This window comes from Volvox carteri, assembly GCF_000143455.1.
Source record: "Volvox carteri f. nagariensis unplaced genomic scaffold VOLCAscaffold_19, whole genome shotgun sequence".
In the NCBI taxonomy this organism is placed as follows: domain Eukaryota; kingdom Viridiplantae; phylum Chlorophyta; class Chlorophyceae; order Chlamydomonadales; family Volvocaceae; genus Volvox; species Volvox carteri.
In genome coordinates this window covers 1,828,394-1,849,171 of record NW_003307562.1, presented here as the reverse complement: position 1 = coordinate 1,849,171, position 20,778 = coordinate 1,828,394, and the positions used below count along the sequence as shown (strand labels likewise).

Genomic DNA, 20,778 nt, shown 5'->3' with positions numbered 1-20,778 from the left:
GGGGGTAGGGCGCCCAAGGTAAGATGAGGGCGCCAGGGCGGGGTGAGGAGGGGGGAGGGGGGTAGGAACGGTCGCGTGTCGGCCCGGTTGCGCGGATGATAGGCCCACTGCAGAGGCCCACCGCTCTCCACCAGGATATCTCTTGGAAAGGACATACAGTCATCTTGCTAAGCTTGGGAGGTGGTTGCATGCTGTTGAGGTGTGAGGTTTGCACGTATGTATGCCGCCGTCGCGCTGTGTGTTTTGCAACCCTGCACTTTCCCCGCCCCACACACCCTCTTGTACTTATGCAGCCACGCAACCCTCCACAATCCCCCCTCCGCGCTCTTCCCCCCCTTCTTTCCAGGCACCTCGTGCCGTACCCCATGTGTGTGAGGCCGTATGTCCCTGGTGGTCTGTGCCGTACGGGAAGCAGCTCACAGACAAGCACGAGCGCATTGCTCAGTCACTGGCGGCGATCACTTTGGAGGTGCGTTGAAGGGGGTGGGGCTCCAGGGGGGGAGAGGAGGAGGGGGAACACTGTGCGAGAAAGGAGGGGAGGGGGGAGGGGAAAGACGGTTCGTAATGAAGGGGTAGGAAGGCAGGCTCGTCGAAGGTGGGGTTAGGGGTGCAGGGGAAAGGGAAGAGGGGGGAGGCACGTGTGTGGGGGGGGGAGAAGGGGGGAAAGGCGAACCACGAACGAGTGAAGCTGCTGCCAGGAAGAGGGGGAATAACCCCTGGGGGGGAAACCCGGGACGAGAGGAACGATGTCCTAAGCTCATATAACACACACTACTCTCCACTCTCTGTGCCCCTTTTCGACACCAACACTATCGTTGTGGGACCTGAACCTTGGTATTTCAGTGACTGCTGATTGTTTTCAACCGAATTAGTTGACAGACGTAATGCTGACTCTTTGACTCATCCACGCGTGCACAGTAACCGCGGACTGCCTTTACCCCGGCCCCCATTTCCCTCCCTGGGGGCCGTACAGGTAGACCGCCGTACGTACGGCTCCTTGAAACCGGACTGGGTACGTGCCGCACATGCTCGTACTGCTGCTGCTACTGCCGGAACCTGTGGCGGCGGTAGCACCGCTCACTCTGTGTGCTGCCCCCTGTTGGGTATCCTCCGGTCGCCCTCCCTGGAGCGGTACCGCAACAAGTCGGAGTTCACTGCCGGACTGGACGAGAAGGACAACCGGCAGTGGGCTTCCTGAGGGGTGCCTTTCAGGTGCGTGTGTGTATGTGTGTGTGTGCGTGTGTTTGGGGGGGGGGAAGGAAGAAGGGGGGAGTAAGGCGAACGACTGACAATCGAAGTGGAGGGGCGGGGGAGCTTGGGGTAGGGGGGAGGTTGAGGTGGGGTTGTGGGGGTGAGGATGCGGGTGGAGATGCTCGCAAGGAAGTAACGATCCGTTGCTGAGGGGTGAGAGAGGGGGGAAGGGTTTGGGTTGGGGGGGGAAAAGGGGGGAGAGGGACGGGGCAAGGTTTATTTCAAGGCAAATGGCGGGATTGATTGGGGGCCAGTTGACTTTGATTGGGGGCAGGGGCGCAGTTCCCGGGAATGGCGTTGTAAAATAACGACACGAAACACACAGCAGCATGTCACACGGGGCCAGCCATGGCACCCCCGTGTGTGTACCACATGACATGTGAAACTTGCCACGTGTCAAGTGGCGCGCTTATACATACACACACACACACCTCACCTTCCCCCGTCCCCGTTCGTCCTGGTATCTCTATTTGACTTCCCTGCAAACGATTTCCCCCCTTGTCCACCTCTACCCCTTCCACCTCTCCCCTGTCACTACCCCCTACCCCCCTACCCCCACCTCTCCCGGCCCCCACTTCAGGACAACATTACGTGTGTTGGCTCTCCGGAGCCCACCCGCCACACGAGCTTGGCGGCAGTGAAGCTGGCTGCGGCGGCGGAGTCGTACATTCGTGACGTGTCGCAGTTTGAGGTGTACGACAAGCGGAGCCACCAGGGCTACTGGCGACTGGTGACGGGTGCGTCATTATCCTTTGGGGTTCTCATTCAGCGGGTGGGGGTGGGGTGGGGTGGGCACAGAGCAACAGTGGGTTCGTGTATGTATGTATGTATGTATGTATGTATGTATGTATGTATGTATGTATGTATGTATGTATGTATGTATGTATGTATGTATGTATGTATGTATGTATGTATGTATGTATCCATATCTGTTGTATCTGTATCTGTTGTTGTTGTTATCACAGCGGGCTACCAAGTTTCTATACCGTAAAGCAACGAAACTGAGCCAAAGGGCGCATCGCCTGTCGCTGTAATAGACACACATAGCCCGAGAAGGGAAGGAATGTTAAATGCTTCCCGCACAAATAGCACATGAGCTTGATGGCGGCCATCATTCAGACGATGCAAAAATGACCGACGTGGTTTTTCAACTGTTAAATATCCGCTACACGCGTCCGATTGTCGCTGGTAAAACCCCGACCCAGCCTCCTTAAGAACCAATGACAAACCGACATCATCCACTGATGGCAGAAGCTATGCTGGGAGTCCTACGCGCGTTCGGCCTTAGGCCAGTACGACAGATACAGCTAGCAGCATACCGCCAGGGCTTTGTTACGTCTGCTAATAATGCTTCAATCATCTCTAAACAGCGCGCAATTTTCTCCGAATCCAGTTTTCCGAATTCCAAGGAAGGCTTTAACATGCGGTGTGATGGCGGTGGGGTACACGGCGGCCACCGGTTCCTTCCACTTCCTTATCCCCTCCCCACACCCCGTCGATGCCCTTGCCCACCCCGACCCACACCCCTTCTGTGTCTCCTCTTGCCCCTCCCTTGACCCCCACCCCCCACCCCCCGCCCCTGACCCCGACGGATTACTCAGTTCGCGAGGGCAGCCAGAAGAGCTTCCTGCCCGTACCGGTCACCGGCCCTGATGCGGCCGGGGTAGCGCCGGCGGCTGTCCTGGACTCCCCCACCTTTGCGGCACTGGATCCGTTCATGTACCTGGTCACATTTGACAAGGGGGCGCCGGAGGCGGAGGTGAAGACGGAGGCGGAGGTGAAGGCGGAGGTGAAGACGGAGGCGGAGGTGAAGACGGAGGCGCAGGTGGATGAGCCCATGGAGGTGGCCGGGCCAGTTGGAGGCGAGACTGGCGACAGCAGCAGCAGCAGCAGTCGGGGTATGTGCGTGACGGAGGTGTGCGAGGCTGAGCCGGTGCGGCCCCCTCCAGACGAGGTGTTGGTGATGCTGCAGGTGTGTACGGCAGTGGAGGGTTCGGGAGAGGGGGAGTGCGTGCCGCAGTCGGGTAGGACATGGGGGGAACGGATGGGGGGAAAACCTGAGGTAAGAATTCAGCAACAGCTCGGGGTGGGGCGGTCTTGCTGGCAGCTGGTAATGATGACTTCTCTCTCGCCCTCAATTTCTCGCAACCCGTCTTGGAGATTTGCTTTTCAAAGTTGTAGATCTAGACTGTTTTCGCTGCATGCATCTCATTGTCAATGTCAATGTGTCTCCAATCCCATTGCCATTCTGCCATCCCAACTCCCGGCAGTGGTATCCCCCCCGCCGTTCTCGTTGCCTTTCTGATCGGGCGGCGGTTTCCCGGTTTCAGAGCGCCGCGACTCGCACCGAATTGCTAGTGGAAACCTAACCCCCCCCGTCTCTCTTTCACACACATAGACAGACAGACAGACAGACACATGTGAAGCCCAAACGGCACCCTCGCTTCTCGACAGGTCAACCCCCAATACAAACTCGCGGTGGAAGACCCAGCAGCCGCGGCACGGGAGCTCCGCGCCATGACCGCCGCGCTGCACGCCGCTGCCACCGCCGCCGGCCTGCCGTTGACCACCGTACGAGTGCAGTACCACCATGACATCAGCAATGCCGCGCCGGCGGACGCGCCGCTGCTGCCGGTGCCGGAAGCGCCGGAGGCAGAGCCGTCGGAAGCAGGACCCGCCGTCGCCGCTGCTGCTGTAGCTGCGGCGTCGGGTCCTGGCTACATCCACGACTCGCTTTGCGAGCTGCGCTTCCGCATCTCCCCTACGGCGTTCTTCCAGGTCAACACCCCGGCGACATGTGCGCTGTACAAGGTGGTCGGCGACTGGGCGGCGGCGGGGCCCTCCACGCTGCTGCTGGACATATGTTGCGGCACTGGCACCATCGGGATCACCCTGGCCGGCAGGGTGCGGGGGGGGGCGCGTCTGGCTGGTGTGGATGTGGTGACTCGCTTGGGGTGGAGGGTAGGGGGGAGGGTAGGGGGGAGGCTGTGTTGCGGGATCATCCCGAGTTGGCTTCATGTGCCGTACATGTGCCGTACAGCTGTACTCGCAATTTCTGTCGCATGCATCCGAAATTGTCTTTTTTAGGGTTCCCCTGGCAGGTTTCCTTTTCACATTCTCGTCCCTACCGGGGCTCCCTCTCTGTCCGGCCATTTTCCGCTACCTACCCTTCAGTCGCCCGGGCGTTTCACCGGGGGGCTTTTTCCTTTTGCTCTCGCTTTGTTTCTCGCCCGCCTCTTCTCTATAGGCCCCCTCCCTGGCCCTTTTTCCCACCAGCAGTTGTTTCTTCGCGCCTCGCATGTGACTCTCCACCACACATAAATTATTCGTGCACTCACTTCGGCTTGTCCTGGTCTCGCGGCGTCGATGAATAAACACACACATACCCCCATGTACATTTACGGCCCCCATCCTGGGGGGGATCCGCCCGCCGGCCCCGCCCGCCGGCCATTTTTTTTCCTTGACTTGGCACATTGGCACTCCCGTCCTCTTTTTCCCACCCCCTTTATTCGGTGTTTCCTTCCCACCCCCACCCACCCCCTCGAGCCAGGTGTCCAAGGTTATCGGGGTTGACTCGGTGGCCTCAGCCATTGAGGACGCCCGGGTCAATGCCGCCCTCAACGGCATTACCAACGCCGAGTTTGTGGCGGGCAAGGCGGAGGATGCGCTGCCGGGCATCCTGGCCGCGCACGCGGGCGAGGGGTCCCCCTACGGCCCGGGGGATGTGGTGGCGGTGGCTGACCCGCCCCGCGCGGGTTTGCACCGCACGGTGCTCAGGGCGCTGCTGGGCTGCGAGCGCATTCGGCGGCTTGTGTTTGTGAGCTGCAATCCGGACAGCCTCGTACAGAATGTGGTGGCGTTGTGCTGTCCGCCGGGTAGGGCGGGGCCCGGTTGCTCGTGTGGGCGCGGGCTAGGTTCGGAGCTCCTTTGGAGGTTTAGGGTTTTAAGGTTTTAATGGGGTTTAGGGTTTTAGGGATCGGCAGGGGAGTTCATCTACGAACCCCTTACTTACATAACTGCCAAATTCTGGTGTTCGGCAGCTCTCGGTTCCCACCCCCACTGCCCGGCCCTACCTGGCCCCACCTCCACGTCCCGTATCTCCACCTGTGTTTGTGTTCGGGGCCGCAGATAATCGCAGTGGTCGAGACCGCGGCGGTCGGCAGGGCGGCGGCGGCCGGGGCCGTCACGGCGGCGGTCTCGCAGACCTGCGTGGCTACAGCGGCAGCTACACGCCGTTCCGCCCCGTGAAGGCCCTGGCGGTGGACCTGTTCCCCCACACCTCCCACGTGGAGGCGGTGATGCTGCTGGAGAGGTGATGGGTAGCGGGGAGGACGGCACTTTGGGTTCGGCGATTGGCAGGGCGTTGCGGAGTGGAGGCGGCGGCGGTGGTGGTGATGATGATGATGATGGGCCTGACTGGTTCTAGCGGTGCTGGTGGTGGGGTGTTAGAAAGTGTTCGTGGACAGTACCTGACCCGGGACGGGCCCCGGCAAGGGGGCTCCGAAACCCGAAGGAGAAGGGTGCCTCGCGCTCCTTGACATGGTTGGGGGGTTGGGGTGGGCCGGACGATGTGCACGATGTGTGTGAAGAGGGTTATCCGACCTGGTGTTTAGGCAGTGCGGAGGCCACGAGTACATGCCGTACATGCCGCGTACAGTGGAGTGGTACTGCTAGCAGTACTACAATACTACAGTACTACAATACTAGTTGGAGACCGACACTCTTGGTTTCGTAGCGATGGTCGTAACGGTCTTCCTCAGGCTGGTGGTGGTCCGGTGCGGGATGTGATGCGGAGTGGCCGAGGCAGTGCGGGTCGGGATGGGCCCTCTCGCCCACCACTATACCCCATCGTGCTGTTAGCGCAGCGGTCGATGTTATCGCGCGCGGTCGCATCAATCAAAAGCGGGGTGAGACCGCGTGTGAGGTACATGGGTCGGAATAGGAGTATGATGTGCGACAGAGGGCTTGGGGCACACGCGTGCTGAAATCCTTGGATGGGTGAGAATAATTTCTTCGACCTCCTTTCGGAGGGGGGAGGGCTTCGTGGGGACGGAAAACCGAACGGCCCCGCGCCGCCATTACTGGGGCTGCAGGTGCTCTGCTGCGGCACAGCACGGCTGCTGCTGCTGCCGCTGCATTCAATCATGCCTGATGCCTGTGACCTCCCAGACAATGGCGGCCAGCCGTGCACAGCTAGCTTTTCATGTTGGCAGTGCACAGGGAGCAGAGGTGGGCGGGGGTGAGGTGTTGAGGGGTCCGCCATTGCTGCCCAATTGCACCCTGGCCCCGGCCCGACGCGCCACTGAAGGGAAGTTCCCATCGGTCTTCGCTGAGCTCATCCGCTGAAGAAGGGGGGGGGTGTCCAGAAGGGGTCCAGACTCGCATGGGAAGCTTTCCAGGATCTTGGCCTCCATTAAACCCCTCAGTTGACTCAGGGTGTGCTTCAGATTATAAAAAAACGCGCGAGTTTTAGCCTTAGAAACGAGCTCTTTCCTTCAAACATGATTAGGCGATGATTTTGAAGCGAATTACTGGCAAAGTACTTCTGGCTCCTGCGTCAGCGCCTGTAACTCCGATCACAGCCCTGCTACCTCGCAGGGAAGCGCTCGGCAGAAAGTGTGCGAAGACCACGCGCCGTGAAAAACAACTCCCAGCCCATCAGAAGCCCACCCTGGTACGTCGCCCACCACACGTCGCAACAAAGTGACCCGTGGGTCACTTGAGGACTAGCCTGAATCACATCATGTCGTTAACTACCACAAAAAAATACCCCGTTACGGACTTCAGTTAGCAACCAAGGAGTTGGAACTCCTGCCCTGTTGACTGTACAGACTCTGCCGCCGCCCCTGTCACTCAGGAGCTGCAACGGCAGTATTAGCAGCACCACCACACCACCACCATTACGGTTATCACCATGGGACCATCATTCCGCGGGCGGTGGCCAGGGGCGCTGCGGGTCCGGGTCAGGGTCAGGGTCAGGCACCGACAGGGCCACCGCGTAAGGAGAGGTTCGGACAGGGATGCGTCATGAGAGGCCGCAGCCGCATGAGGGAGCGCTGCTGTGTGTGCGTGAGTGAGCGAGCGTATGTGAGTGAGTGTTTGTGCCACACACCCACACGCAACCCCCCACCCTCCACCCCACCTTCGCACACACGCACACCCCCCTGCACCTACCCACCTGCCGAAGGTACGTGTCAGTGAAATTAGGTTGCGCCGGGTGAACCAACATGAAGCCCGCGAAGTTGGCCATATCAGACCCCGGGAACAAGTCGATGCACTCAACCTGCATGTGTGTGTGCGTGTGTATGTATGTGGGTGTGGGTGTGTAGTATGTGTGTGGCAGAAGCTAGTGTTTGTTGTTACAATAACACGGGCCCCCACGAGGGACTTACGACGGTCCGTAAGACCCACCAACAAGTACATACCCACGATAGAGCTCACTTGCACGTTACAGGTCCAGGGTGCACTCCATACACAGGAACAGTTAACAGGGTAGGGATAGCACGGGGGTCCCTCCCTGCTTTTCACCTTCCATGTGCTTCTCTTCATCTAGTCAGGTCTGCTGCTGCTGCTGCGCGAACCAGCACTACTATAGGTGTAACGCTGTGTAAAAAGCGGTTGTCGGAACGGCCGCGCAGCCGAGGCGCTGTGAAGTGGGATGCAGGCTCATTTGAAGTGTAATTGTACGGGCCGTACACTGCTGCAGTTACAACTATCGTGGCTACAGCAAGGGGTATTGAGACCATGAGAGATCCAGATGAAGCAAGTTAAGGGAGCTTCACCGCACGGGTGCGGTACTAGCGGTACCAATGGTGGTGGTCGTAGAGAGCGAGGCAAAGAAGACGGGAACCCTCTCCCCCCCCCCCCACACACACAGCCACAGAAACGGCTGCATGAGCCTGTGGCTCCAGGAATGGACCCGGTCCGGCAGACGGACAAACAGACCTACAGAGCGACGAACAGACAAGTGTATACAGACCAAGCGCGGTGTAAAACTGTACACATGAGTACGCAGTAAGTGAACCTCAGCCCTGCAACGCAGTCGTCCCAAGCCCCAGCCCCTACACACACACCTCCAGAGAAGGCACTGCAAGGAGCTGGTCGCCGGATGATGATAATGGTGATGATGACGGTGATGATGATGGCGGTGGCGGCGGTGGTGATGATGACCACCAGCTCCAAGGTCCTTGCAACCCCAACCAGCTGTCGCCACCCCGGGGGCCACCAGGGCCACCAGCTGCGGGCCGCTGAGGCCGCTGCGCCGCCAGCGGAACCAACTTCACCTTGGAACTGTCAGACGGACTAACATCGCCACCAACGCCGCTCTCAGAGCGGCCGCCCGCACCGCCGCCGCCGCCGCTAGCTGCAGCCAGTGGGCTAGCCGCGGTGGAGCTAGGCGCGGAGGCGGCCGCTGTGCGAGAACGCGGCAGCGTCGGCGGCGTCGGCGGCGTTGGCGGCAGCGCTCTTACACGCTGAGCCAGCATCTGCCACTCCATGTTGAGGCAGGAGTGCAGGCGGGGCAGTGGACTAACCCACGGGACGTCTGCAAGCGGCGGCGACTCCCGGCGGCGCCAAACAGGGTCGTGACCTCCTCGTAGCACCTCTACCTCCGCCTCAACCGCCTCAACCGCCTCAACCGCCTCAACTGCAGGCACTTGTCTTAAGGCCGTTGGCTGCACTGGCGGCGGTTGTAACGGCTGTACTGGGGGGCAACCGACTTGCGCATTGGGACCTGTACGTGGGTGGGCACCCATGGTGGGCAGTCCACCCCCCTAGCCCCTACCTAGGCCCCTGTTGAAGCTCGAGGCCACGCGAGCATTGCACCATACACCGATTCAACGATACACACGTGCACAGGTACATATGTACGTACATACGCATGCAAGTACACACTCTCGCGGCTCAGATCGCTAAAGCACACATACGCACGTGCACATATACATACATGCATATGTACATACATACATACAAATAGGCAGGCGGCTGGCAGAGGTTAAGGTGGCCTGACTTCTGCTCCCGGCCGACCCGGGTTCAAATCCGCCTGCCGGCTCCTCGGGTGTTTGAGAAGTGTTGAACCGGGAGGTGGCCGATGAACGATGTAGGACGTGATAAAATCAACTTGCGAGCTGACCAGGAACTATATCGATGCGACGTTACCCTGGTGCGACGTTACCCCACGCTAAACCCTGAAACCCTAAAACCCCGAACGAGGAAACAAACACGCACCTGACTTCAGCGCCGCATCGATGTCCGGCGGCTGCGCTTCCCCCCATGCGCCATCCCACCACAGACGCCCCAGAATTACCTTAAGAGCTAAAACCTGTCGTACAGTACGACGGCAGGACGGCCAGGTTTGGGGTTTTATCAGGAAGATCTACCCTGGGCCCTGGATGTCCGCGGGTGGGGTCCAGGCGGGGGGGTCGGGGTAGGACACAATACGCACACACACACACACACACACGTAATCACACACATACACATACACACACACTCTCTCTCACCACACCAACACATTGAAAGTGATATATCAATGCGCGGTGGAGGCGCGGGACAGAGAGGACATGACGGTTGGAAGGCGGTTGGCGAGGAGGTCGCGCAGCACGTGTGCGCTCCAGATGTTTTGGCGTGACAGGCGATATGGGGTACAACAACTCAGTGCCGCAAAATGAACAAACACACATTACGCGAAGCTTACACACGCACTGGCACCGGCACCCAGTCACCCAATTTCGCTTGTCGTCCCCGTACATATGTCGTGCTGCAGTACCACTGTCCTGGCTCTACGGCACCTCTAACCTGCGAACGCCTCCGACGGTTAGAGCTGGCCGCCGGCGCTTTCCCGCGCCCCACCAAGGGTGGTGGCGGTGATGCCGCCGCCGCCAGCGACGCCAGCTCGCCCCACTGCAACAGCGGCGTCCCCAGGAACCAGTCCTTGTGTAACCCGGCGTCGTGGTACGGCATATACGACAACCTGATGGAAGGGTCAATTACAACTTTGCCGTACCCCAGGCGGTGCAGGTCATCGCAGAGAAGCGAACACTCGCTCGCATCACACTCGCCAGGTAGGCTCCGGCGAAATCGAAGCTCAGCGCCACCAGGCAGTCGGACCACCCCACGCTTCTCATGAAGTGGGTAAGGAGTGCCACCGGTGGCGCCGCGGCTGCCGTTTCCAGAAGGGACAGCTGCGGTTGCGTCGCTGCCGGTCGCGTCACATTCATCGGCCGCCAGGTGCTGCTGCTGCTGCTTCGACGGCGACGGCGATGGCGGCGGCGGCGGCGGCGGCGGCGGCAGGAACGGCGCTGTGTTGAGTACCGCTGCGCCGTTCCAGCAGCAGTACGCCGCGGCGGGCAGTCCCAGAGCCAGTCGCAGGGCGGTGCGGCCGTGATGGACCGCAAGCGGCAACCGCTTGTCCATCTGGTCGTTGGCGGGGTCGTTGGCGGGGTCGTTGGGGTCGTTGGCGGCGACCGTGCGTGGGAGGTGTGGCGATGACATGTAAGCGTGTGATAACCGGCGAAGGGGGGCTCGTAATGAGATTCGGGTTCCTTCCGACCGGTCGGTGGAGGAGCGGAAGGGCGGAAAATGAGAAACGCAACCAGGCGAGCCGCAGCCTGATCAAGCCTGGAGGCGGGGAACACATGCAGCTGCGGCCGCGGGTGGATGGAGGGGCAGCTGGCGAGTCGACCAGGCGTGAAGCCTCCTCCGGCTAGCAGTACTGTCCCTCATGGCAACTACTCACGGCAACCATTCGCGAGCGCAAACGACCACCATCAGCTCCGCACCGCTAGTTGCAACCGCAAGGCCAACTCCTCCAACACTTCAACACTCACCCGTCGACCGCCAACATCTCGCGCGACCCTGCGGGAGCGCGGTGCGCATGTACGGGGCAGGTAATTTGGTTAATAATATCCGTACAATGTCCGTACAATCGGTTGTTGATCGGTTGTACGCATTTTCCTCCGTCAACTCAAGCCGTTGGATGGATGTTTGGCATCAGAGTGTCACAGGAAAGAATAACCCGCCGTACGAACTATCAGGCGGATAAGGAAACATCAAGACCAGGGCTGGTGACTCGGTAGCGACTGAACAGCCGGTCAGTCAGACCCAGAACTGATCCAGCCATTGTGTTTCTTTTGTAAAGCCTGCGCATGCGCAGCAGCGTATAGGGCCCCCCTAATCACACGTCGCACATTCGTACGCCGTTAAAGCAAGCAAGCAAGCAACCTAGGGGACGGGGGGGAAATCTTCAGGAAATCCCCCAAGGCAGACATGTTGTGAGGTACGTCCGTTGCGATATGCATTTGCACGACAGCGGTCTCACCTACCAGGTGTCGTAAAATTCGTACTGTCGCGCAGGGTCCCAGCGGTGTCCTGCCGCTGCCATGCGCTGCGCCTCTAGGACCGCAACCAGAATCTCATGGGCCTTGCGGCCAGCACCGACCCGTGGGTCGCTTACGACGGGACTAGGACCCACCGCCGCGGCGGTGACGGAAGAACCCAGAGACCGGGTCAGGTCCTTGTCTGTTTGATCTCCTAATCCTGATGCATGAGCCTGCGGCGGCGGTCGTGGCGGCACCGCTGAACCCCAGTCGTCGTCGTCGTCGTCGTCGTCGTCGGCGGCGGCGGCGGCGGCCTCCCCGCTGGTGGTGGCGGGTCGTGCTGACAGTCGCCGCAGTAAGCGGTGTAGGTTGGCGGCTTGAAGTGCCTCCTCATCCAGGTCCTCATCTTCGTCTTCCTCCTCCTCCTCCTCCTCCTCCTTGATCTCCTCGTTGTCCCTCTGGATGGAGACCGCTGCTGTTCCCGCCATCCCAGCTCCCAGCTCCGTTGCCTCCGCCGCCGCCTCCGTCGCCATGATCGGCCCCCGCCTTCCTGGATCCTTCCCTTCCCGGTCGGGGTTCAGGTCTGGTTCGGAATCGTCTTGGGAGGCCAAGAGCCCCCGGCGGCGCCGCCGCCGGCCCCGGCGGCGATCTCCCGGGCGATCGAAATCCAGGCCACAAGCCAGGTCAGCGCCAACACCGTAACCCAGCTGCAGGAGCCGCAGCAGATCCGGAGCGCAAGCGTACACGTCGTTGATGAAGAGCAGCCGATCGGGTCGGAAGCTGACTGTCCTGTACTGCGGCTGTGACCCATGGGTCATTTGCTTGAGGCCGTGCAGTAGAGCTGTGTCCAATACTTTATTGCGCAGCGACGCCAGCAGCTCAATGCGGTGCTGTCCCACGATGCGCCGCAGCGACCCACGGGTCATTATGGCGTTGGGGACACCCAGAACATCCAGCAGGGATGCTAGGGAGTCCAGCCATACGGGCGTCGCGTCGTAGCTGTTGGATTCGTACATTGCAACCGCGACTGGTCCAGTGTACGGCACGGGTCCACTGGCAGAGGAGGATTTGCCAGCGACGATAACGCCGCCGCCGGAGCTCACATTCCGCAGTCGCGGAGGAGGCGGCGACAGCGCCGTCGTACCATGGCATGTCGAGTTCGTCCTGTTGCCGCCGTCGCCTTTGGGGACGGCTGCCGCGGTCGGCACCTGGCGGCCGCGCGTGTGCGACCCGTGGGTCATCATGGCCACAACGCGAAGCACTTCCAATGACCAAAACGGCATCAGCAACTCCACCTGCCGCAGATTGGCGGCCAACAATACACGTGGCCAACCGCCAACTGACAAATCACCAACGGCTCCGGAACCGTTTGTGGCCTCAGCCATGGCCTCTGCTGTCCCGAGCATGGCGCGGAAAGCTCTGCTGCGGCCACCACCACCGGCGCCCCCGGCAGCGACGGTGACATTGCCGCGGCGTAGTTCCCTGGCGGCACTTGCCACGTCATCACGCTGTCCAGCCTCTGCACGACGCCCTTCGCCTCTACCACGCCCCGCCGACAACAGGTAGCCGACGCCCAGGCTGCCGCCGCTTCCTTTCTCCTCTTCTCCCCCTTCCCTCCCTTCCTTCCCGTACGAGCCCCTAGTGCCACCCTGCTCCCCTCCTCTCTGCGCCTCCTCCTCCTCCTTCCCCCCCTCTATCTGCACCCGCCGCTCCAGCCTCTGCGGATGCTGAAATTGATCCCCGTGAGCCCCGCTCCCCTCCTCCTCGTCCCCTAGCCCCGATGCGCCTCCTCCTCCGCTTCCTCCTACTCCTACTCCTCCTACTCCTATTCCAGGGGTTTGTGGGGAGCTTAACGGCTCATAGGCGTTTGCGGCTGTCGCCGTAGCCGCCGCCGCCGCCGCTGCCGTTCCCCACCACACCTCGCCGGCCACCGGTAGCGTGGGGTCGTGTGTGCAGGCCACACTTGGGCCTTGCGCACGCATCGCAGCCACGAGCTGTACGGCATCGGGTAGCAGCGCCAGCGCCAGCGGCGGCAGCCGCTCCGAGACGACCTCCAGCGGCGGCGGCGCCGGCGGCAGCAGCGCCAGCGCCGCCGTCAGGGCCGCCGCCATGGCGGTGTGGTGCTGTGGCGAAATGGCCGCGAGGCTTCGAAGCTCTTGTGACCTTTGCATTACCGCCAGTGCAGCCTCCTGGGGCGGCAGCGGCGGAGTAGGAGCGGTAAGTAGGGGCGGGGATTCGCTAACGAGGCTGAGGGTAAGATTACCCCTCAGTTGAGCACAACAGGCAGCAGGCAGCAGGCAGCAGGAAAGGAGAGGAAAATGGAGAGCCAAGGAAAGAAAAGCAAGTTACCGCAAAAATGATAAAAAAGGGGGGGACGGCCACCTGTGCCTCACTTGATATGGGATTATTTACTATTTAGGGGAACTCGCGTTCATATTCTTTTCCTTTCTTCAAACCCCCCCGGGTATGTGTCGTGTCGCTTTTGATCAACATATTCTACGCACGGTGCGCTCTTTTTTATGCTACCACCCACCAGCCGCGAAGCCTCCAACGGCACACCCTCCCATGCGGGTAGCGGCTGCGGCTGCTGTGGCTGCTGCTGCTGTGGCTGCTGCTGCTGTGGCTGCTGCTGCTGCTGCATATCCCACGCTAAAGCCTCGAGGCCGCCCCCTTCCGCCTGGCTCATGTTCACATTGCCGTGTGCGTGTACATCCCCCCCCTGCAGGCCAATGTACGGGATGCCTTCCCCGCTGCTGCTGCTGCTGCTGCCGGTGGCGCCTGTTCGGTTAACCGCTGCGGTCTTCGCCTCCTTTGCCAGTCGTGGTACGGGTTCCATGGCCTGTACGGCAGCCCGCCGTGGCGCCGCTGCTGTCGTCGCGACCGCCGTCCCGGGTGGCGGCGCCAAAGGCTTCGCGCCCCTGCCGCCGTGCCCCGCCGAGCGCGGAGATGGTAGCGGCGGCAGCGGCGGCTTGTGTGTATGCATGCTGCCGCCGCCCGAAGGCGCCGCCATGGTGTCCACGGCGTTGAAATCGGTGGTGGGGAGGTCGTCAGCTGCGCCAAACGCGGGTGAGGATTCCAGTGCCTGCTCGCGTTGGCGAGGTCGAGGGAAGGTATAAGCTCGGTGGGAGCCGCCGATTTGCCAGCCATAGAGTAGATCCATAAAAACGACGAAGCATATTAGCCCAGCTGTTGTGAGGATGGCGCATGTGAGGTGCTTGGTGAAGGGCAGCCAATTGGCAGTGCGGACTCGGCCCGTCATGCCGCGTCTGCGCGGTTCCCGAGCTGCACTGTGTAATAGGCTTAGATGGGAGGCAATCCAAGAAGGGGGCTGCACGCTGCAGGCCCACGCTGCAGGAGTCCCAGCCTTTAATTTAAGGCCATTGGCATTCTCGTAGTTTTGCGCACAGGCGGAATCTCATCCATCTTCAGCATAATACAGCAATGCTCTTCATTTCAAATCCGTGCGCATCTTACGTGCGCATTATCATGTGCCATGTGTGTTATCAGGAAAGGACATCGAAAGGAGGAACCTTGGGTCACTCGTCGACACTCATGCAGCAACCAGCTCCCACAATGCGTTGAGAATGACATGTGAGAATGTTCCTACATCCTCCTCGCAGATAAAAAAATCCCCAACTGTGCTGCCGCTGGACTCGACAAAAGTTTCAACCATGCAGCCGATGGCGTTTGAAGCCAAGTTTTGCGTTTCTTAAGCACATGTGCCGATTTACCGTAAAAACATATTTTAACTTGACATCGTCTTGCCCTGCCTCGAGGGGAAGAGCCTTGTGGGAGACTGAACCAGTCCGATCAATCCCTCCGAAAGCAAAGCACAGGTTCTGCATTTGGGTAACCCTTTTCCTCCTCCGATTTTGTCCGAACATGTGTGCTTGTTACAATCCCGACCACTTCATTGGAGGGCACGCAAAAGTTACCAGCCATGAAGCGGACATGTAAACCAACTTCGGCAGAAAGGGACATTTTCTCTGATCTGAATACAACGCAAAGAAGTTCGTTCACAGTCTTGCATTATTTGCATCCCGACATCACACATCACAACCAATCCATCGGAACGAGGGTCGTCCTGCGCAACGTGAAATTCATCCCGCGAGCCGCCGCGTGCGCCTCGACCAGCCCCCGACCGGCAGCATCCTCCTCGTTTGCTTCCCGCCGCATACTCGATACGGGTAGGGCCCCTGGGGGCCCCTGCTGTTGCTCCCGATGCTGCAGCGACTGCTGTTGCGTCCGCGCGGCCACGCCCGCCACCTCCCAGACCCTATGCCGCCGCTGCAACCCTATAACACCCGCTGCAGCTCCCGCCGCAACTGTAAACGCGTGGAATATTCCACCGAGCCACGCACGCCTCGCTCCAGCCGAGTCCGCCGCTGCAGCGACTGGCCTCATGACGTCCTTCCACTCCGCCGGCAGGTCCACACCCCGTACCACCAACAGCCTCGCCCGACGGCCCCTACGCAGCGGGCGGCTGTGCTCGCGCTGCAGCTCATGCCAACGGTCCAGTGACCTGCTAAGCTTGAGGAAAACCGGGTCTTGGCGCCGCCACAGCTCCCCTCCGCCCAGTGGCAGCAGCGCCGTCGCCGTCGCAGGCGTTGCGATGGAGCGGCCAGCTTCCCGTGAAGGGGGAGAGGGAGGAACAGCAGGCGACGCGGGCTGCACAGGCAGCGGCATGAGGTTTCGGAGCGACTGCTGCAGCGACGTGACCGACGGCAGCGCGCCGAAGAGTGTGCTGGCGCCTTCACCACTGCTTCGGCTATTGTGGCTGCTGCTTTGCCGCTCCCTATCCGTGCCCGATAGTTGTCTGTCTTGCCTGGGCTGTGTGAGCATGCTGGCGAGCTTCTCGTTCTCGGCGACCTCATCCGGATGGAACCTGAGGAAGCGGGAGTGGCGTGTAATTTGGGATGCCAAGGCCACACTACTAGGTAAACAGACAGAGAAACGTGGCAGACAGATAGGCAGGCACACGGAGTGCGATGCAAAGTTTTGATGCGGCGGGCAGTCTGCATCCTAGATGCTGAAAGGGGGATAGAGTTCACAGGCTAGCTGTGACGCATATTGAAGGGGGATGTGGGTTAAGAGCTTGGAGTGGTAGGCACAGAAGTATACAGAGTAGGACACCATGCATAATTGCCAGCATGTAGCACGGGAGGGCTCAAAACTAATCCAGGTTGGCCAGGGAACCTGACCCACTTCGGACTTCGCCGTCACCATCACAACGATCGATGGCATTGTCCTCTCGGGAGGTTTTATATAATTAAATATAATAGCTTTATCATGGGAGTTTGGTCTAGTGGTATGATTCTCGCTTTGGGTGCGAGAGGCCGTGGGTTCGATTCCCACAACTCCCCATTTTGCCTCTTTGGACAATTCCCATTCCCACACGTGGACCACACACAAAAGTTTGGTGTGGTGTCGCGGCACTGAGCAAGATCTTCACGGATTTGCGGTGTCAAGCGCACAGACGGAAAACGATGGAAACAAAGACCAGCACAAAGTCATGTGCAGAAACTTGAGTTCATTACGGTGCCCATACCCCCAGGGAAGGAACAGTCGCTTTTCCATGATCGTCCATGAAATATGGTGGTTGCGGGTTTGTCGCAGAAGGTACGCTCACCTCGCGTACACGCGCCATTGCAGCTGCATCTGTTGGAAGGTAGTACGGCAGAAGTGAGGGAAAGACCCAAACTAACCCGACAACGATACAAAGAAACCTGTCTAAGGAGCCCCACCTGTCGAGGTATGCTATCGTAAGGCTCGCTGGAGTAGTCAGCTGTGTCTGCGTCCGCTGCCAGCTCGTCGCGACGACGCATGTGCAACAGGTTGCGAAGCTCGGCTTTGCTGGGTGGTTCCAAGCCGACCGATGACTTGGTATCATTGGCCTGTCCAAAATTCGGCAGCCATCCTAGGTCCCGGCGATCTTCAGCTTGCGGTGCGAGAGCCGTGAGCAACCTTTCCGAAATATCTTCCGGTAATGCGTCGACGCGCTGTACAAACATGTGAGGAACGCATGGTATATCAGGTTCCATAGCAGTTAGTTGCGCTGGCGCAGGCAACGTAAAGGTTAATGGCGGCCTTCAGGTCCACTGGCACAGGTCATGTGCTCGCGAAGGTTGCTATCTCATACATGCAGATACAGAGATATATCCACGTGCATAGGTCGAAAATCTTTGTGTCTTCGTTGTGTATGACTACTTCTTGTTCGTGAAGCAACGAACTGATACATTCGCAGGTCCCCAGTGAAACATTTTGCGTTGTTTCTGTAAACGAATGCTAGGCATGGCACTTGTTCAGAAAGCTGTGTGCAATCCGTAAAACAAGTTGAGCTGCCGTTGGTTTCGTTAAGACAACAGAAGAGGCTGAAAGACAAGGAAAGCTTCTGGTCAGTGTGTGGATGCTTCTGTGTTCACAGAATGTGCTACTTTGCAGAGAGCTCTTATCACAACACGAGAACGGGGCCAATCCTGCCGGACAGTCCGAGAGCCCATGTCGGTGCCGTGCAAGAGCGGGAAGTGCAAATCGTACGCCGAAATTCTCAATGCCTCAATCCGCCCGAGACATTAAAGCGTTTAGCTCTGTATTACCCGTCTTGCAGTCCTTGAAGGTATTTGGTTCTTGAGAGTAAGGTGATATCTTCGCGACGACAACGTTAAACCAACTTACTGTTCGCGTCGCGTCTTCCGAACCCCTTTGGTGCATAACCTGCGGAACACCATACCGAACTGCGCTCTGATTCAGCGACAGCCTATCAAGACAGCTCGCTCGTCCCCTGACCAAACGGTCAGCCATCGGCGGGCTAGCACAAAGCTTGCAAGGATTTCGCGACACGATGTACAACTCCTATCCCTGAATTATTGAGCCTCAAACCAGGGCCAGCAATTGATCGGTCGTGCCCACTGCCTGTGAGTGAGGGTTTGTAACAACAGCGCTTTGCTGAACTCTGCTTGGCGGCGCAAGATGGGCCTGGAACGGTAATCATGCATTAAATTGTTTGCCGTACCTCCGTCCCTGGTATCTGGGGAACGCATTCCTGCTCGCTGTAGGTATCACGTGTCTTGGCCTTGGAGACTCGCAACGGTGACATGAGCGTGGGAATGGAGTGCTCCAACGGCAGCCGGAGCTATCATGCAGGAGCGTCGCCGGGTGGTTACTATGAGCGATGCACCCAGGGTCTTAAGGCGTCCACTTCCGACTGCTTCTACGCCTCGACGTCAGCAAAACAAAGTCCATGCAACGGGACTATCGCCAAGGGTGCAAGCGAATTGCAGTGCCCTCCCCTTGGGATGTTTCTCCCTCAAGGTCCAAAATCGCCACGCGCCGTACCCAGTGCAACGGCGTCGCACCAGCTGCACGGCATTTATTCGGTGCTTGGAACGTTTGACGGATCGGCTGATATGACGTGCTTTCTCCGCACGAAGGACGCAGGCAAAGGAACCCGCCTGCCGCAGGTACGGATTGACTGGATGATGTGCTATGCAAAGCCCTGCCCTGCCTAGGGAAAGGGACTATCACGCGTCCACAGCGGGCAATAGTATCGCGCTGTCATGTATATCCTCGCTCAATTGTTTTGTAAGTTGTGGGGTCATTGGCAAACAGGTACACAGGCTTTGACCTGCCTTTGCGACTTGACACATGGCCTGTCCCCTGCAGTTAAGGCACATGGAGTGCCTGCTGATGTCACCTACACGTCGCACCGGAAAGAAACCCCCCGTGTGGCAATGGGATTACAGCGCAAACACTGTCGCTGCGGTCCCTGGAGGTCCAGTCACCGGCAAGGTCCAAGTCCAATCTCACTACACGAGCCCAGACCCGGTCGAAGTTGTTACGGCAGCGGTGGGCGCACTGCGCGTCGGCACACCTGCTGCTGTGGCATGTGGGCACCTCATGAGCGACGCGTGATATGTACACGTCTCAGAAAGATAGCTGTTATCTGTGTCTAGCTTAGGGTACTATTCATGGCCAGCTGTTGCGCGCGTATCGCCGGCTAGACGAGCCCTAGGACTGGCAAGGGCCCATTGAGCCTCGTCCTTGTACATTATTATTAGTATGCTGCCACGAGCTGGATGCCAGCAAAGCGGCAAGCTTCAGGATGTAGTAGTTACGTGCAGGAGTGCTCATAGTAACCCAGTGTTAGGTGTCGAGCTACTAGGTGAACACTGGCGACTAGCTTTTGAGGAACCGTCCGATCTCTTGTTGGTGACAGTTGCATGAGATATGCAGTAGCTTGAAGCATAGATGTACAGTTACATGAATCTGTTGAACATGCACATGATAAACCTCGACGTACGTGTATCGAGTATGTAGCTGTTGCAACCCCGCTTTGCCATAGTCGAGCTCATCTACTGCCAGGGCAAAGTAGAGGCTGCCGATGCGAGCTAAAGGGACAGCAACGACGCAGCGCCAGAATGCATCCTGATCCTTCCCTGTAAATTCACCATGACTGTTCATTTGTCATTACTGGTATATCACAAACCAGTTCCTATCGGCTTGCACAGTATAGCATAACACCACATAACGCCACGTACGTCGACCAGGCAGGATTACAGTATTTGCATGTGCGCTGTTCATCGGGGACCTCGTCCTGCTCAAGAATAAAAATACAATCCCTGCGTATGAACACTATAAAACACATCATGCCTCGTCATCGGCGAAGCAGAGTTCTATGTCTGCACACGCTGGCGACACGTCCGGTAGCAAGTTGTAAAGCTCCGTGTCGAAGCCAGAGCCGGGCTGGGGCATAGTCACGCCTGCGTCCATAAGATGACATGGGAAAGTCTTGATCAACTAGGGAAAAAACGGGGGAAACGCCGTGCGGGTAACATTACGTTACAATGCGTTGTCTCGATGGCAAGGTAGTTGCGGGCAAGGGGGGGGTCCCCTCCTGGTTGTGGGTTGTGCATGCACCACAGAAGTATTAAAGGAGAGCGTGAACTCGCTGTCAACATGATGCAAATACGAAGCACAATGGGGGCAATCGTACCTTGTATGTAACGCGGCGCCAGAAGCTGTACGACAGCAGGTAGCTCCGAGAAGCGCTCGTCAAGGCCCTCCATAGGGTCGCTCTCGTCGTCGCTACTGAGCTGCAAACGCAAAGGTTAAATCCATGGGGCAATTGCTTACGGGAACGTTTTAATGGAGCATTTTACCGTGCACACCAAAGAGTAATCCGTATAAAAATGGCCAACGCTTAAGAGGCCTA

At 59.0% G+C, this 20,778-nt stretch overlaps 3 protein-coding genes across 3 annotated transcripts; 2 read left to right on the top strand and 1 right to left on the bottom strand.

Annotated features, from left to right (window-relative positions):
* Nucleotides 1–3,957: 3,957 nt before the first annotated feature.
* On the top strand, nt 3,958–5,567 carry VOLCADRAFT_33590 (uncharacterized protein; the record flags this gene model as incomplete). Its single annotated transcript, XM_002950644.2, has 3 exons — nt 3,958–4,155; nt 4,802–5,148; nt 5,477–5,567. Coding segments are annotated over 3 exons (636 nt in total), but the record flags the coding sequence as incomplete, so codon positions are not given.
* A 1,659-nt stretch (nt 5,568–7,226) lies between these two features.
* On the bottom strand, nt 7,227–16,566 carry VOLCADRAFT_120896 (uncharacterized protein; the record flags this gene model as incomplete). Its single annotated transcript, XM_002950541.1, has 11 exons — nt 15,710–16,566; nt 14,101–14,753; nt 13,619–13,756; nt 13,487–13,561; nt 11,574–12,775; nt 11,079–11,106; nt 10,048–10,665; nt 9,478–9,571; nt 8,325–8,983; nt 7,430–7,534; nt 7,227–7,310 (listed from the first exon to the last, which is right to left on the bottom strand). Exons 1-11 carry the CDS (start codon nt 16,407–16,409, stop codon nt 7,227–7,229), a joined length of 4,356 nt encoding a protein of 1,451 aa, XP_002950587.1. The 5' UTR covers nt 16,410–16,566.
* Nucleotides 16,567–18,973: 2,407 nt separating this feature from the next.
* On the top strand, nt 18,974–19,478 carry VOLCADRAFT_91131 (uncharacterized protein; the record flags this gene model as incomplete). The annotated part of the gene is made up of 2 exons (XM_002950643.1): nt 18,974–19,027; nt 19,230–19,478. 2 exons carry the CDS (start codon nt 18,974–18,976, stop codon nt 19,476–19,478), a joined length of 303 nt encoding a protein of 100 aa, XP_002950689.1.
* Nucleotides 19,479–20,778: the final 1,300 nt, after the last annotated feature.